This window comes from Pongo pygmaeus, chromosome 15, assembly GCF_028885625.2.
Source record: "Pongo pygmaeus isolate AG05252 chromosome 15, NHGRI_mPonPyg2-v2.0_pri, whole genome shotgun sequence".
Classification (NCBI taxonomy): Eukaryota; Metazoa; Chordata; class Mammalia; order Primates; family Hominidae; genus Pongo; species Pongo pygmaeus.
This window is the reverse complement of record NC_072388.2, coordinates 88,212,906-88,229,421: the sequence shown is the minus strand read 5'-3', so window position 1 is coordinate 88,229,421 and position 16,516 is coordinate 88,212,906. Positions and strand designations below refer to the sequence as shown.

Sequence of the window (16,516 nt, the reverse complement as noted above, 5' to 3'; positions counted from 1 at the left end):
CCCCGTATTCAAGAGTGGACGTTCATCCTACATGATGTTTGATTTAAGGTTTGAAAACATGTCCTTAGATACCTAAAAATTATGTAAGTAAAAAGCATGGCCATGTGTTTTATGAAAAGCATTTATTCTACCCGTATAATATCGGCTTACATACCTAATGTCCAGAGTGGTTTTCATTTTGGAATACATAATTTTCTAGAGCCTTTTCGATAGTCTTTGTTTGAAAAAGCACTATTTACCCAGCTTGCCACTATCTGAGACTGTGCCAGGGACTATATGGGCACAGCCAGAGCTCTGGGGAGTCTTGAACCCATGATGGCAGACAGGGTCTTGGAAGAACAGTGTTCGGAGAGGGAAACAGAGATCCACAGACCTGCGCAGTCACACAAGAGAACTCAGATGAAAGCTCACCTGTGTTCTCACTTAGTGATGCTCCCCTGCCCCTCAGACGCAGGGAGAGTTTTTGGTAGATGTAGTAGATGGCAGAATATTAGCTTGAACCAGATGAAATTGCTGTTCGGAGGGTTAGAAAAGGTTACATCAGGGATTCCCTGCGGTTCTCCTCTTAGGTAACCCTCAGACAAAATCAGGCAGGTGTGGAGATCTTGGAGTTTGTACGGAGAATGGACAAGATCTGATGGTCGCTGGTGAAAGGGGGACTTAGGGTTGCTCCAGGGATGCGTGTGTTTAGGAGAAGGTGGGATGAGGAGCGACTTCTCAGGAGATTTGCTTGAGAGGATACGGTGGGAAGGGGCCTTTCCTCAGGCCACGAGGATCCCCTGGGGGGATGAACTGTGTGGTGCGTGCTGAGGTGCCAAGTAGCTTGTAAAATCGGCTTTTACAAGAGACAATTTGGGTCATATTTTTCCCCTTGTTGGATTAAGGATAAATGGAAAGATGTTCTCAGCTTCTGCCCATGGCAAAGCACGGGGAGGTGCTTTTGTTGGTCACCAGGTGTCTGTCCTACAGTTTTGGGGTTTTTTGAGTTGTTGTTAGGGTCTGACTGAAGGTAAAAGGTTATGTTTAATAAATGTGAGAAAATACTATTTGAAGCCTACTTTTGAAAACTCACTTTTTTTTTTAACCTAGGCATTAATCCTTTGGTTGCGAGCTACTAGACTGATTTTTACTTACCAGATTATCTTTCTGTCTGTCTTACTCTCTGGGTATCTTTTTCTGTCTCTCTTTCCCTGTGTGTGTGTGCACGTATGTCTGTGTGTGTGTGCATGTCTGTATGTGCAGGTGTGCGTACGTGTCTGCGTGTGTGTGTGTGCGCACGTGCATGACTGTGTGAGTGTCTGTGCATGTCTGTGTAACTGTGTGTGTGTGTATATGTGCATGTATGTGCACGTGTGTGTGTTTCTCTCTGCTCCACGCATGTTCTCTGCCCTCTGTCTCTCTTTCTCTCTTATTGGTCTATCCAGAATTTCTGACTTGGAACAGAAATCTTCACAGTTGAATTCACGTGCGGTGTCTTTCTCCCCTTTGCTTTTTCAGTTCCTCCAGGAGTGATCCAAAACGGAGCACGGGTCCTGAGCCGAGGGCTGTTTCCTGGCGTGCGGCCACTGCCAATCACTCCCATTGGGGTGACAGCGGCCATGAGGTAAGGGAGGAGTACGCTGGGCAGAGCCAGCCTGGGGAGTGGGAAGGGCAGCTTTCTGTCCACGGGGTCCCTTCTGGAGACAGAGAGGAGCTGCTTCGAACTAGTGACAGCAATAAACCTGGTTTGCGTGCTCAGAAATGTGAAAGTAACCCCAAGAACTCCCAATCCAAATGCCATCTTCTCTTTATCGGGCCACCAGATGATCCTGGTCTCTTTAGAGATGAGGAGATGGAGGCAAGTTAAGTTTTTTATTCTAAGAAGGCAGGGTAAGAGGTGGGTAGAAGAAAACAGAAGGCAGGATATTAATTGGATTCTAGGCTAACGGGCCTAGCACAAGACCCAGTCCTGTCCCTCCCCTGTCCTGTGACTCTGGGCTCAGTTCCTTCGTCTGTGAAACTCCTGCCTCCTACCAGGGGTTGCAGGGAAAATCAAATGCAAAATCAGATGTGAGGCGAGCTTTGGTACGTGGTCTATAAATAGCAGGTGGCATCATTCCCCTGCTTCCAAGAATGAGGTCAGCTGCCAAACCGCATGAACCCTTCCTTGGGACATTTCTCTCCATGCTCTCCATCTCCACTGCCAGCCCCGGATCAGGGTCCACCACCAGCCTGCGGCCCTCATAGGCACCATTGCCGGAGCCTCCTCCCATCTGCCAGCTGCTTCTACACCCACTCCTGCCCATCCATCCACCACTGCCAGACCAGTTTCCTAACACCATGCCCCTCTAGCTGTCTGCAGAAGCACCTTCTGTGACTGCCCCTGCATCACCCTGATAGTCCTTCCTTCTCCTCGAGCCAAATGTGTTCCCCAGATATGCCCAGTATTGGCCCATCTTATTCATACAGTTTTGTCTGCATAGATTCCCCTCACCCTCATATGCAAGGCAGCACGTCCTTCAAAATGTGACACAAAAGATGATCCCTTCCCAATGCTTTTTTTAATGTGGTCTGGGAACCAGCATCAGAGAAACTTCTCTTTGCCGTGAACCGATTAGCCCCATGCTTTAGCCCTTCAATGAGTGACCCTGTATGGTAGCAGTTTCTCTGTGTGTCCCTTTCTGTCCTGGGTGCTTTGTGTCCTAAGGATGAGGGCTAGCTCTCAATCAGTTGTCTGATGCCTCATCACTATTGCATGTGCTAGGCCCGGGTTGCTTGTTTAGAAAAAGCCTGTTTCACTGAGCTGCATCCCTTGAAGGTACCATCCCTCTCCTTCTGCATTTACAGATCAAGTTTGCACCTGAAGGCCATTTTGCTTTCATAGTGTTTCATGTCCAAAAGGAAACCAACCCAGAAGGTGTGTTTAGCTGGGCCTGAGGGAGAAGCAAGGTCAAACTCCCCTGCTGTGTGCAGCTTCTCCATGAGCTTGTCTTTTAACTCCTCCTGCTGTTGTCAGGACAAGTTGCATAATCTTCAGAGCAAAGGTCTATAGCTTCTGATAAGATGGGAAGTTGTTAGCAATTAGAATAGTAACAAATTATAAAACCACTTATCATTTCTACTAATCTGACAAGGGGATATTTTCCAAAAATACATGGAAAGGTTTTTCTTGTACCTTTCCGGTATCTCTCCTGGCTACTCTCGGGTCAGTAATTCTTGAGTTCCTAAGTGGTAAGCCTCTTTCCATGAAGCCAAAATTCCAATGCTCTTACCTCACATTTTTGAAAAAGACATACTCTGTTTTTCATTCTTTCTTAAAATCTTTCCTGTGTTGCCTCATAGTTTACCTTCTTGGTTGAGAAGATTTGGAGACTGTGAACTATTTTTGCTTGGAGCAACAATGTATTTTTATTAGCAGATTCTAAATATAGACTTACAGTTTATCCTCTTGACCATTTTTTTTAGTGCCTTCAAGAGTAGCTTTCGCTATGGGCCCAGCCATGCCTTATAGAAGGGCACAGAAAAGCCAGGCAGACAACAGGTTGACCTTCAACAGGAGCCGCCTTCTCATTTTAATTCTTACTCTCATGGCATTTATTATGACAAATTTTACTGGTTAGTTCCCTCTTGAGGTGTTATTTCAACTACCGATGGTTTCTTTCTGGTTAGAGAATAACAAAGCACTGCAGCAAAACAGTCTTGTTTCTGTTGAAAGTTGCCACTCATCCAGTCCAGTGAGTGCCTCAGCTGGGCTCCTTCCAAAGTAGAAGAAAACAAGACAGCCTCTGAGCCAAACTTGTGTATCAGACAGGTTCAGTAGGGAGACAGAAACCACACCAAGTAATTGAACAGAGAGACTTTAATGTTAACCAGGGCTGGGTGTGGTGGCTCATACCTATAATCTCAGCACTTTGGGAGGCTGAGGCAGGAGGATCACTTGAGGCCAGAAGTTCAAGACCAGCCTGAGCAACATAGGGAGATCCCAGCTCTACAAAAAGTTTAAAAATTCGCCGAGGCCGGGCACGTTGGCTCATGCCTGTAATCCCAACACTGAGAGGCTCAGGCGGGTGGATCACTTGAGCTCAGGAATTTGATAACAGCCTGGGCAACATGGCAAAAACTTATCTCTATTTAAAAAAAAAATGACCTGGGCATGGTGGCACACACCTGTGGTCCTAGCCACTCTGGAGGCTGATGTGGGAGGATCCCTTGAGCCTGGGAGGTCAAGACTGCGGTGAGCCGAGATTGCTCCACTGCACTCCAGCCTGGGTGACAGAGTGAGACCATGTAAAAATCAAAATGATTAGAAAGAAAGCAAAGCTGTGAACCAGGTAGGAAGTTATTAACTAGGTAACTGAAAGGGTAAAAGATAACTCAGGGTGTCATGGAGAGAGTCATTGCAGGAGGCAGCTACCACCTCTAGGGTTGAAGGAACAAAGGAAAGAGGTTGGAATGATCGCCACATGGAGCTGAAACTCAACTTTGCATGGGGGGGGCGGGGACTAGGAAGCAGCCTCTGATGGTGCTGGTGCCTCTAAGGGAACATAGTTCTGCAAGTGCTGGAAAAACTGCAGACTGGGTTTGGCACCTCCGAGAATGAATGCTGCTGCTGAGGTGCAGAGGCATTGCTGGGTGGCACAAGAACAGGAAACAGGCAGGAGCCAGTTCCATCTTTCTCCACCACCTTCTCAGTCTCTCTATGGCACCCCCTGGTGGCGGAGCCTCACATGGAACCCAGTGGTAAAGTCCAGCCCCAGCCCCAGCCCCAGTGTGGGAAACAGAGTAGAAGGGTGGGTTTGAGACTGAGTGGCAATAACTTTGTAATGGCACAGCTTGCTTCATCTCTGTCCACTACAAAAGCATGTATAGTCTAATTAAAGAGTGACTTTCCTGAGCATCGTAGGAGTTTTGAACAAAATCATTTTGGTAAAATGTACAACCATAGTTTGCAGAAACTAGGCAAGTTACCATTTGCATAAACAGAGATAACCAGTAAAGAGGCCGGGCACGATGGCTCACACCTGTAATCCCAGCACTTTGGGAGGCTGAGGCAGGCGGATCACCTGAGGTCAGGAGTTCAAGACCAGCCTGGCCAACATGGTGAAACATCATCTCTACTAAAAATACAAAAATTAGCTGGGTGTGATGTTATGTGCCTGTAGTCCCAGCTACTCAGGAGGCTGAGATGGGAGAATCGCTTGAACCCAGGAGGTGGAGGTTGCAGTGAGCCGAAATTATGCCATTGCACACCAGCCTGGGCAACAGGGCAAGACTCTGTCAAAAAAAAAAAAAAAAGAGAGAGATAACCAGTAAAGAAAACCATTGTGCATTAGCAGTTAGTTGTCCAAATACCAATTCTGAACTTGCTCGCCTCAGTTTTAAGGGAAATGAGGGGAAGAGGGGTAGTAAGCTCTAGAACATTAGGGGTACTTGCCTGTAGTATCTTTGCCCTCATTTTGCAGGGCAGGTAGTAGACACTGAGATGCTTTTGGAAAGAAGGAACACAAACATACCTATGGAGGCATCTGCCTAATCAGTGTCTGTGTAAAACCCATTAAGAAGTGCTTGGGGAAAAAAATCTTGTTTTGCATTTTCACATTCATCATAATTTTAACATTTTTAATTTGGCCACATGTCAGTGGAACTCAAACTCAGCCAAGGCTAAAAAGGAAAGCAGTGCAGTGGAGACTAGAACAACACAGAATGTTATCTCCCAGACCACGTAGCAGTGCCCCAGTATTCTGTGTGTGCTCAGATGTTTACAGGGGTTGCTGCCCCAGTCTGTTCAGCTGGGGCCCAGGGAGGGCGGGAGAGTCATTAGCACCCACTAAAGACCAATTTCCCACTCTCTTTTGTGTGACGGGTTTTCCTTGTGAGTCTAAGCGACTTCTCCTTAAGTGAAAATATTTGTCTTTCAGGGATTTTTTTTTTCCTCCACTGAGTGGCAAAGGCCATGTTTGTTTGTCTTAACTCTGAAACTGTTATTGACATAGATGAAGTGTTACTTTTATTAGCTGATCATTACACAGCTTCTATTTGCCAGGTTCCTTTGCATATAATTATGATGTGAAATCTCCTTGTAAGAGTATCTGTCAATAGTGTAATTGACTTTACGGTGTTGACTTTTTACTCAATAACCTCCAAGATTGGCCCATCCTTAGACGTTGGAAACCTGCTTATTTTTAAATTTGCCTGGGCATCAAGTCCTCAAGGCACATGATCCTCAAAATAACTACCCACACATCTTAAAGTTTTATGCCTGTGTCTTCGGCTGCTTTCCCAGGAAAATCCCTTGCAGAGATTGCATTGAACGGAACCCATGATGATAACCCTGGGAGAGCTGTTGCTGGCCTTCTTTGGAAGGAGGAGTCCCAGGTTTCTTACATTCACAGCATCGTGGGCAGCCCCACACCCTGGGTTGGGTCACAGCAACCCCCCTGGATCTCAGCCACCTTGCTTTTAACCTTTAGGGTTCTTTTTGATCCCTACATGCCTCATCAGGTGGCAGAAAAGAATGAAATGTCCAGGGCTCGCTGCAGGATTGGGAAAAAGCTGATGTGGGGAAGGCCTGTTCTATAGCAACTGAGCCAACAAAATACGTACATGAACTCAGGAACCACATTTCCTGGGTCCATCTCCTGCAGCCATGTGACCTCGGGGAAGTGCCCATGGGCTTCTCAAGAGGAAACGTATGTCTGCCTCATGGGTTATTTGGATTCACACACAGCTATGTGCCTGGCACGTAGTCAGCATTCTGTAGGTGTTTGATAAATAAGTAACATGGAAAGCCTCATGGATTCACCTAGCCTGTCTCCCACAGAGCTTCCCAGGTTTCCTTCCTGAGCACTGGAACCTCAGGTACCCCAAAACCTTAGGAGAAGGCTTAGATTAAATTCATGCCACCTTTCAGCACAGAGTACATTTGTTGGCCAAGCCATTGGCTTTGAAGAGTGCTGGCCATAATCTGGACTACAAATCTAGACCACCCTACTTGTTACCAAATTACACGAGAGTTTCATCCAATCACCATCTAAGGCTGCTTAATTTTATTTGGATCTCCAACAACCTCAAGTGAAAAACTGCACTTCCCATGGAACGTGAAGCAAGTCAGGCATTAATGGTCTGACTGTAGTAGAAAACAGTAATTCTTAAGGTCATGTCAAAATAGAATCATCAGGAAAACCCATCTTTCAGCCTAAGTTCTGCTCCGGGTCAGCTGTCTTACCTCCTCCCTTGAGAAGATATTTGTATCAGGAGTGTAGGAAGGTGGCAACCTTTAGTATTAAGATAGGGTTGTATTCCAATTATGTAACTTGGCTGCTGATCTTTTCTAGTGTTGTATTTTGTTCTGTATTTAAAGACCAAACACCTGTTGGCCTTTGTCTTTGAAATCATGGTCTTTGAAGGCAATTACAAAACTCAGTATTAGATTTTGCTTTTTAGTGGGAGGAGACGAGAAAATACTAAAGAGCTAGGTTTAAGGGAAAGGGGGAAAAGAATCCCAGTCACACAAAGCATGCACTGAATTCCCTCCTGGGCCCGTTTCAGCAAGCATAGTTTTTGCTTTGGGCCCTCTGGTCCAGAAATTTAAACAACGACCAGCAAACTGTGAAATTTGATCAACATTCTAGAGCTGCTCCTCATATTTCATATCAATGACATTCGTTAATGCCTTTGAAAGTCCTGGTGGCTCTTTTTCATGTTGTACCTAGAAATCCTCCAAACTCCCAATGATTCTGGACTGTTTTAAATGCAAAACAATTCATGGAGGAGAGTTGTAGGATCACTCCTATTTGTATTGTGTGATCTCTTGCAAAAAGGATATCATGTTTATCTCAGTGGTTTAGGGGAGCAGTTTGCAGCTCGGGAGAAAATTGTGGTCCCCCTGGATATTACCACTGAGTTAGAACTCTCAGAGCTGATCCTGGATGCTTCCAGGAAGGGCTAACCACCTGGCCCCTGGACATCCTTTACCGTTTTAGCCGTGTATCTGCCAGATTGCAGAATTCTAGGGCTGATGGAAGGGATCTTAAACCTCACCTTGATTTTACAGCTGAGGCACAGGTAGAATTAGACTGGATTTTGTGAAAAAGGTACGGAAGAGCTGTAAACTAACAGGTTAAATCAGTTTAATGACCTAAATGACATCTCTCTCCTAGGTAGAATTTGATACCTGGTGAGAAGTATTTTATGCAACTTGTATTAAATGATTCTCTGCATGCTCCTTAGTATTTCCTATCATTCTTCGTAGTGTTCATCTTTACAGTTTGGGGAGGCTACTGTCTTTTCATTTTTATTGCTTTATTTCTTTATTTCTTTATTTATTTGAGACAGGGTCTCACTTTGTCACCCACACCAGAGTGCAGTGGCACAATCACGGCTCACTGCAGCCTCATCCTCCCGGACTCAAGTGATCCTCCCACCTCTCAGCCTCGCAAGTGTTTGGGACTACAGGCACTCACCGCCGCTCCTGGCTAATTTTTCTATTTTTTGTAAAGATGGCATCTTGCCATGTTGCCCAGGCTGGTCTCGAACTCCTGGGCTCAAACAGTCCACACACCTCAGCCTCCCAAAGTGCTAGGATTACAGGTGTGAGCCACAGTGCCCAGCCCTGAGTTTTTTACATAACTAGAATGATACTGTGTCTTTTTTAACTTTTAAAAACTCATATTAGGTTTCTTTGTTTTGTGATATATAGCTGTAATTGAGTCATTTTCACTGCTATATAATATCCCATTATGTGACTATACTATCATTTTTTTAAAAAAGACATTTGGATCATTAATAGTTCTTTGATATTACAAGCAGTGCTTCTGTGGAAATTCTTATACATGTCTCAGATTCATTTAAGATGTCTAGGAGTGAAATTGTTGATTTATAGGGTATGTACATGCTCAGCTTTATAAGGTAATGCCACATTGTTTTGTAAAGTGCTTGTTTCCAATTACACTGCCACCAGCAGAGTGTGATAGTCCCTAGTCCTCCACATCTTCACACACATTTAGAATTGTCATGCTTTGTCATTTCAACCAATCTAGTAGGTATGTAATGGTATCTCATTGTACTTTAATTTGTATTTCTCTTGTTACTAAAGATGTTGCAGTTTTTCATATACTTAAGGGGCTCTTTGAATATATTATTTTATGGATTTCCTGTTTAGCATTTTGCTCATTTTTCTACTGGGTTCCCTTTTTTCTTCTCTTCATAGGAGTTCTTGATATAGTCTACATATCAATCTTGTATTGACTACATATGTTGCAGATTTTCTAAGTTTGTGGATGGTCTTTTCACTCTCTTTCAATTTCCATTCTTATTAATCACATTTATCAATCTTTTTATGAAATCTGGTGTCTTAAAAATTTATCTCCCTACTCTGTGGTCATATAGTCTCCTATAGGATTTTTCTAAGAGATTGAAAGTCTTTTGCTTTCACATTTAAGTCTTATTATTTGAGTCTCTAAGCCATCTGGAGTTATGGTGTGAGATAAAGATACATTTAAATATTTTTCAAATAATAAACAGTTATCCCAGCATCACTTATTAAGTAGCCCCTCTTTTTCCCACTGATATGAAATGCTAGCTGTGATATATATCAGGTTTCTTCATATTTGTGGGTTTATTTTGGGGACTCTTGGTCCTATTTCATATTTTCCTGTACCATGGCAATACCACAGTGTCTGAATTATTATATCTTTGTAAGTTCTTAAGTCTGGGAGCACATGTTCTCTCACCTTGTTCTTTTTAAAGTGTCTTTGCTATTCGTGGCTCTTTGCAGTTGCATATAAACTTTATAATCAGCTTGATAAACTGCAAGGGGGTGTGCAAACAAGAAAAACAAAGAAAAGACACCCTATTGTGATTCCTGACTAGAATTGTATGGAATCTGTAGATCAATTTGTTGTGGATTAATACTCCTATATTGAATGCCAGGTGCAGTGGCATGCACCTGTAGTCCCAGCTACTCAGGGGGCAGAGGCGGGAGGGTTCCTTAAGCCCGGGAGTTTGAGGCCAGCCTGTACATAGTGAGACCCTGACTCTTAACAACAAAACCTCCTTTTTGCATCTTTCAGTACATGAGCATGTATAGTTCTCCATTTATTTAAATCTTCAGTGCCTCTCATTATATCTTTATGATTTTTTTCCCTAAAGTTCTTATTCCTGTTCAGTTAGATTTATTCTACATAGAATAGATTCTTTTTCATGCTGTTACAAATTTTACAAATTAATATGATGTATTTTCTATTTGCTGCTAATATATGGAAATGCAATTTATTTCACATTGTTGATTTTTTTCCAGCAAACTTGCTAAATAAACTGCATTAGTAACTCTAACAGTTTATAGATTCTTCGTGCACAAATCGTATCTTCTGTCAATACTGGTGGGTTTTTTTTTCCTAATTATTGTATCTTTTCTTTTTCCTGTCCTATTGCACAGTCTAGGACCTCTGAATAGAAGTTATGATAACAGGCATCTTTGTGTTATTTCATATTCTAAATGGACCCATGTTACTGATTCACAATTGATAGGACATTAGTTAAAGGTTTTTTAGGAAATATGCTTTATCATAACAAAATTATTCTAGTCATACTTTGCTATGATATTTTTATCATGAGTGGTTATTGAGTTTCATAAAAAAAGTTTGCATTGTTAAGATAACTATAAAATTTTTCTTTCTTTTTTTTACTGTGGTGAATTATACTATAAATTTGTCATTTTGAACAAAACTTGCATTTCTGAATATATTTGCTTATGATACATTTTTTTAACATATTACTAGAGTTGCCAAGCTGATGTTTTATTTATGAATTTTGTGTCTTTGTTTATAACCCATGTTTCTCTAGTTCTGTCTTTATCTAGTTTAGTGTCAAGATTACATTAGCCTCAGAAAAGGAGTTGAGGTGTATTCAAGAGTTTATCTAAGACTGGAAATATCTATTGCTTAATGTTCGTTGGAACTTGCTTGCAAAATAGTCTGGCACTGGTGTTTTCCTTGTGGGATGATTTTTAACTATTGATTTAATTTACGTAATGATAATAGGATGACTTGTGTTTTAAAATTTCCTTTTGAATTTCTTTTGGCAACTCTAGGGGTTTGTCCACGTCACTTCAATTTTCAAATATATTGGCAAAGAGTTATTCATAATATACCTTGTCATCTTTCAAAATATCTTTTGTAACTATGTCCCTTTTATATTCCTTATTTCATTTGTATCATTTCTTTTTTGCTTAATCTCGCCATAGATTTTTTTTCAAAGAATCAGCTTTTAAAATTAGCTCTACTTTGCATTTATTCTCTATTCCATTGTTTTCTGCTATTTATAATTTCCTTTCTTTTTTGGATTTATTCTGTTTTTCTTTGTCTGGATTGTGTATTTTTATTTCAAGCCTTTTTTCTTTTTCTATAGAAGTTTAAGGTTATAATTTTCCTCACCCTACTGCTTATTGCATTCTATAGGTTTTGGTATATTTAATTATTGTTAAGGTATAAGTATTTTCTAATTACCATTTTGATTTTTTCTTTGACCCATGGGTATTTTTAAAATGTGTTTTTTGAATTTCCAAACTAAAGAGAAGATGGTTGTTTTTAATTTTTGTTTTCAGTTATCTCTCAACATTGACTATTAATTTGAATACATTGTGGTCAGAGAATTTATCTGTACATTATTGCTTCTTTGAAATTTGTTGACATTTGCTGTGTGGTCTAGTATATATCAGTTTTTAAAAAGTATTTCAGCCAGGCGTGGTGGCTCACAACTATAATCCCAGCACTTTGGGAGGCTGAGGTGGGAGATTGTTTGAGGCCACAAGTTCAAGACCAGTCTGGTCAACACAGTGAAACCCCTTCTCTATCAATTATAAATAAAAAATAAATAAGTAGATAAAAATAAAAAAGATGTCATGTGTGAAAATATGTCTTTTCCATTATTAGCACATGTTCTATGTTTATGTCCACTAAGTCAAATCTTCTCCATATGAAACTTTTGTGTGTGTGTGTGTGTGTGTGTGTGTCAGCTTGATCAGTTGCATACTGAAAGGGATGTATTAAAATCTCCCATTCCAATGTAGATTTGACTATTTCTTCTTGTACCTCTTTCAATTTTAGGCATGTATATTCTGAAGGTATTTTATTGGAACTATGCATGTTTAGAATTGTTTTAGCTTCCTGATGGGTTGAATCTTTAGACTGTTGAATGACTGTTTATCTGGAGTAATGATTTTTGCCTTGAAATCTATCTGATCTCATTTTAATATTGCTATACCAGCATAGCACAACTTGTTCCAGTCTTACTTTTAACCTGTTTTTCTTTATCCTGTTGTTTAGGATTGTCTCTTGCAAACAGCACATGGCTTCTTTTTTCTTTTTTAAATTTGAGCTAATGATCTGTACCTTTTAGCTGAAGATTTTTAGCCCATTTTTATTGACATTTTTGGGTTTGGTTCTATCATCTCGTTTTACGTTTGTGTTTGCCCCATTTTTTCAGATTCTTTTTTGTTTCTAGCATTATTTTAAATTGATTCTCCTACTCCTCATTCCATTTTTCCCCCTTCTAATGGTTTGGAAGTTATCCATTCTGTTTTTCTTCATTTAGTGTTGATCCTAGAACTTTTAGCATGAATATTTTTAAATATTTAAAGTTAATCAATATCTTTAACCTTCTGATCAATACAGGGCTCTGGGAATGCTTTAAATTCAGTTCTGTCTACCTCCCAATTGATATGCTACATTTCTCCAGTACTTTGGTTCTGGTTTTGTTTCTTTGTGTGTGTTTTGTGTGTGTGTGTATGTAACCACTTAGTCGTTATTATTATTGTATTGTACAATCAATACTTGGCCACATTTTCTTTTCTTTTTTGAGACAGGGTCTTACTCCTGTTGCCCAGACTGGAGTGCAGTGGCACGAACACAGCTCACTGCAGCCTCAGCCTCCCAGTTTCAAATGATCCTACCACCTTAGCCTCCCGAGAAGTGAGGACTGCAGGCGTGCACCACCATGTTCAGTTAATTTTTTGCATTTTTAGTAGAGACGGGGTTTTGCCATGTTGCCAGGCTGGTCTTGGAACTCCTGGGCTCAAGAGATTCGCTTCCCTCGGCCTCCCAAAGTGCTGGGATTACAAGCATGAGCTACAGCACCCAGCCTACATTTTCTGTACTAATCATTTCTTCTTACATCTCAGATCTTCCATTTTGGATCATTTTTCTCTTTCCTGTAATATATTCTTAAGAAATTCCTACAGTGACGGTTTATTTGTAGTTAAAGCCCTGAATTTTTGCCTGAAAAGTTATATTTTGCCCTTACCCTTAGAAGATAGTGTTACTGAATATAAAATTCTAGATCGACAGTTATTTTCTCTCTTGAGAATATTGTTCCACTTTCTTCTGCTTCACTTGTTTTATCTTAATTAGTACTTTAGACGATACGTTTTCTTTCTACTACTTTAAAAATCTTTTTGTCTCTTCTGTGTCTGCTCTAAAGTTTGACTGTTATGTGTCTACATATGGACTTTATTTTCTTTATCCCGCATGGGATGTGTTGGCTTTCTGAATCTGAAGATTGGTACCGTCATCAAAACTAGAAAATTCTAGCCATTCTCTATTCAAGTATTGAATCTTCTCCACTTTTTCTTTTTACTGGAACTCCAATTAGGTTTCCATTGGTTCTTTCTGTGTTCCGTCTCATCCAACCTTTCTTCCATATTCTCTATCTCTGTCTCTTTCTGCTGCATTTTGTGAAATGTCTTCAGGTCCATCTAACAATTCACTAATTTTTCTCTTCCACTACGTTGAGTTTTTTAGGAGCACCTTCAGTGTAGATTAATTTATTTATTTTTGAGGCAGGGTCTTGCTATGTTGCCCAGGCTAGTCTTGATCTCCCGGGCTCAAGCACTTCCTCCTCAGCCTCTTGAGTAGCTGAGATTACAGGTGTGAGCCACCACACTTTGCATTGATGTTTTTAATTTCAAGGATTATATGTTTTATCTCTAGAAGTTCTGTTTAGTGCTTTCCAATATAGCCTGATCTTCCTTTCTAGTATTTTTCAATTCCCTCCTTTATTTATTGAAACATACTAACTTTACATTCTGTAACGAATTATTTCAACATTTATAGTCTTTGCTGTTCAGATTCTATCATTTCTTTATTCTCTTGTCTCTTTGCTTATGGTGGTTTATTCCCGTTGTGTTTAATGTTTTTATTTATTTATTTATTTTATTATGAACCCATGTTCTTGAAATCTTATCCGTGGAAATTCCTTGTGGCTTGAGTTTAAAGTATGTTCTTTCAGAGAGGATTTGCTTTTAAAACTTCGGTTGGGAGCCTGGGGGACCAGTATACCTGAAGCCACTTTAACGCCCTTAGAGGGTGCACAGTAAGCAGGAAGCAGCCAGAATCAACCTTCCTGCTGCTCCCTTCCTGCCTCCCACTGAGTGAGTTTGGGTTCTTGTTCTGCTGCGAGGGCAGACGTTCACTATAGAGAAACTTTGGCTTTCTTAGTTGCCTAGTTGCCTGATTGCTCACATTACAGGTTATTTTAAAATGTTTTATTTGTGTGTATGTCTCTGTGGGTCTCTGAATATCCCTTATTTTCTAGTGAACTCAGCAATGCCTTTAAAACAAGTTAGTATACTTGGTCTAGGATCTTTTGTATTATAGTCAGAAGAGAACCTCCCAAATGTCTTTCTACCACTTGGCTGGAGGTGGAAGTCTTTGGTCATCTCTTCTCTTCCATGTCTACTTGCAGTTGATTTTCAAAACAAGCTTTGAACTTGCTCCAGTCCCCTGCTTCTACAATCCCATTAATCCCATCTACTTTTCACATTTGGCAAAAGATCAGAGTCCTCAAGTAAATCCCTGGGGAGGACAACTACCCTACATGATATCCTTTAGAGTTAGAGCCATTAGTTTCAGAGAGACTCCTAGTGTACCAGGTAAGAGGCAGAGACGACACATGCTCATTATACTGTAGTGGAACCCCTAATTAATTGGTTAAACGAACAAACAAACAAAAAATGGCAAATGGCCACGTCGTAAACCTACACCTTGACCTGTTAGTTGAAAGCCTGCTCATTCTGGGTTTGAACTAATGTGATTTCTCTTTTTATGTTTGATATTTTCCAACTATTTGACAAGAGAATGAGTACCAGGTTTTATCTGAGATGAATAGCACGTGGTTTTATTGAGCCACGTGCTTTAAACTTTTAGAGGCCCAGTAAAATCAGGTGGCTCTGATTTATGCTAATTTATGCTAATTGCAATATCGTTACATATACATTCAGCTAAAACTGAAAAATTGCAGGCATTTCGGATGTATCACATGTTCATTTTAATGAATGATTTTTAAGAAAGTGGTTAGAAATTCACCTTCCAACATGTTCAGAATGGCTGGTTTCTTTTAAGCATTTGTTGTCCTGTAATGGCAATCCCTGCGGCGGGAAACATTTGACACCAAGTCAGTGCAGCTGGCTTGCGCCATCGTGAATAACATTGCACCAAGTTATTAAGAATTGAAGGAGCTTGTCACTTTCTGCTGAGTTTTGTGTGTAATTTATGGATTACATAATCCCAAGCTAAAATCTCAGGGAAGGTTAATTTCATCAAATGAGAAAGAGAGACATTTATATTTTAATTCTCATTCCCTGAAGTTATGTCTGTGTACCTGTTTTCATTCAGAAATATTGTCAGTGGATGTATTGGTTTTCTGTCTTCATCACAGTAAACTTCCTTCTTTGGGAGTGACAGGGAGATATTTTGAATTCCTGCTTGAACCATCTTTGAGACTGTCTGGGCCACCCCACTCAACAACCATGGGGCTCTCTGAGCTTCTGTTTTTCTGTGAAATGGGTTAAGTAGGCCAGTGTTCCAATAGGGACTTGGGTCATGGACTCTCTGTTGGCATGCAGTGTGATTCTAGGTGGTACCAGAAACTCTGCCCCACACAGCATCAAATCAGGGGCTGTGGAATCATTCTCTTTTCTATTCTCCCTTTAATCCATGGGATCTCTTTAAGAAGAAAGTTTCCATTTGGATCCCCCTCTTTAACGCTGCTAATCTCCCTGTTTAAGAAAGAGAGAGACATTCTCAGGCTCAAAACCATTCCTCTTACGATAGTGTGGAGCTCACATTTAACATCATTGCTTTGGTTCTAGTGTATTTCTCCCCTCCCTAAAACTTTGATTTAAAAAATGTTCAAACTTAGGAAAAAAGGGAAAGAAAAGCACAATGAATAGCACAGACCCTTCACCTAGATTCACCAGGAATCAGCACCGTGGAGCACTTGCTTTATTTCTCATTCTCTCACTCGTGATTCTCCCCATCTGTGTTCAGAGAGGGATCATGTTCTGCTTAACTGTGGTAGTGACGTGAGTTGTAAGCCCCAAGTTATTTTTTAAAAGAAGCATTCAGAACTGAATCCATTTATTAAAAGCTAAATATAGCCCACTTTACTCTTTCAAGTATACTTAGATTTACTATGAAACTGTTTGATGTTAGTTCAGTGGGTGAATTATTTTTGTATTTTACAGTAGTTCCCTCAAATGGCA

General features: G+C 40.7%; 1 protein-coding gene across 13 annotated transcripts in view; it reads left to right on the top strand.

The window, feature by feature from the left end:
* Positions 1-16,516, top strand: part of FOXN3 (forkhead box N3) — a 462,140-nt gene that overhangs the window by 436,016 nt on the left and 9,608 nt on the right. For all 13 annotated transcript variants that reach the window (XM_054447786.2, XM_063651974.1, XM_054447790.2 and 10 more), the window contains one exon: positions 1,498-1,603. In XM_054447786.2, coding sequence (XP_054303761.1) covers positions 1,498-1,603 — 106 coding nt within the window. The remainder of the gene's footprint in view (positions 1-1,497; positions 1,604-16,516) is intronic.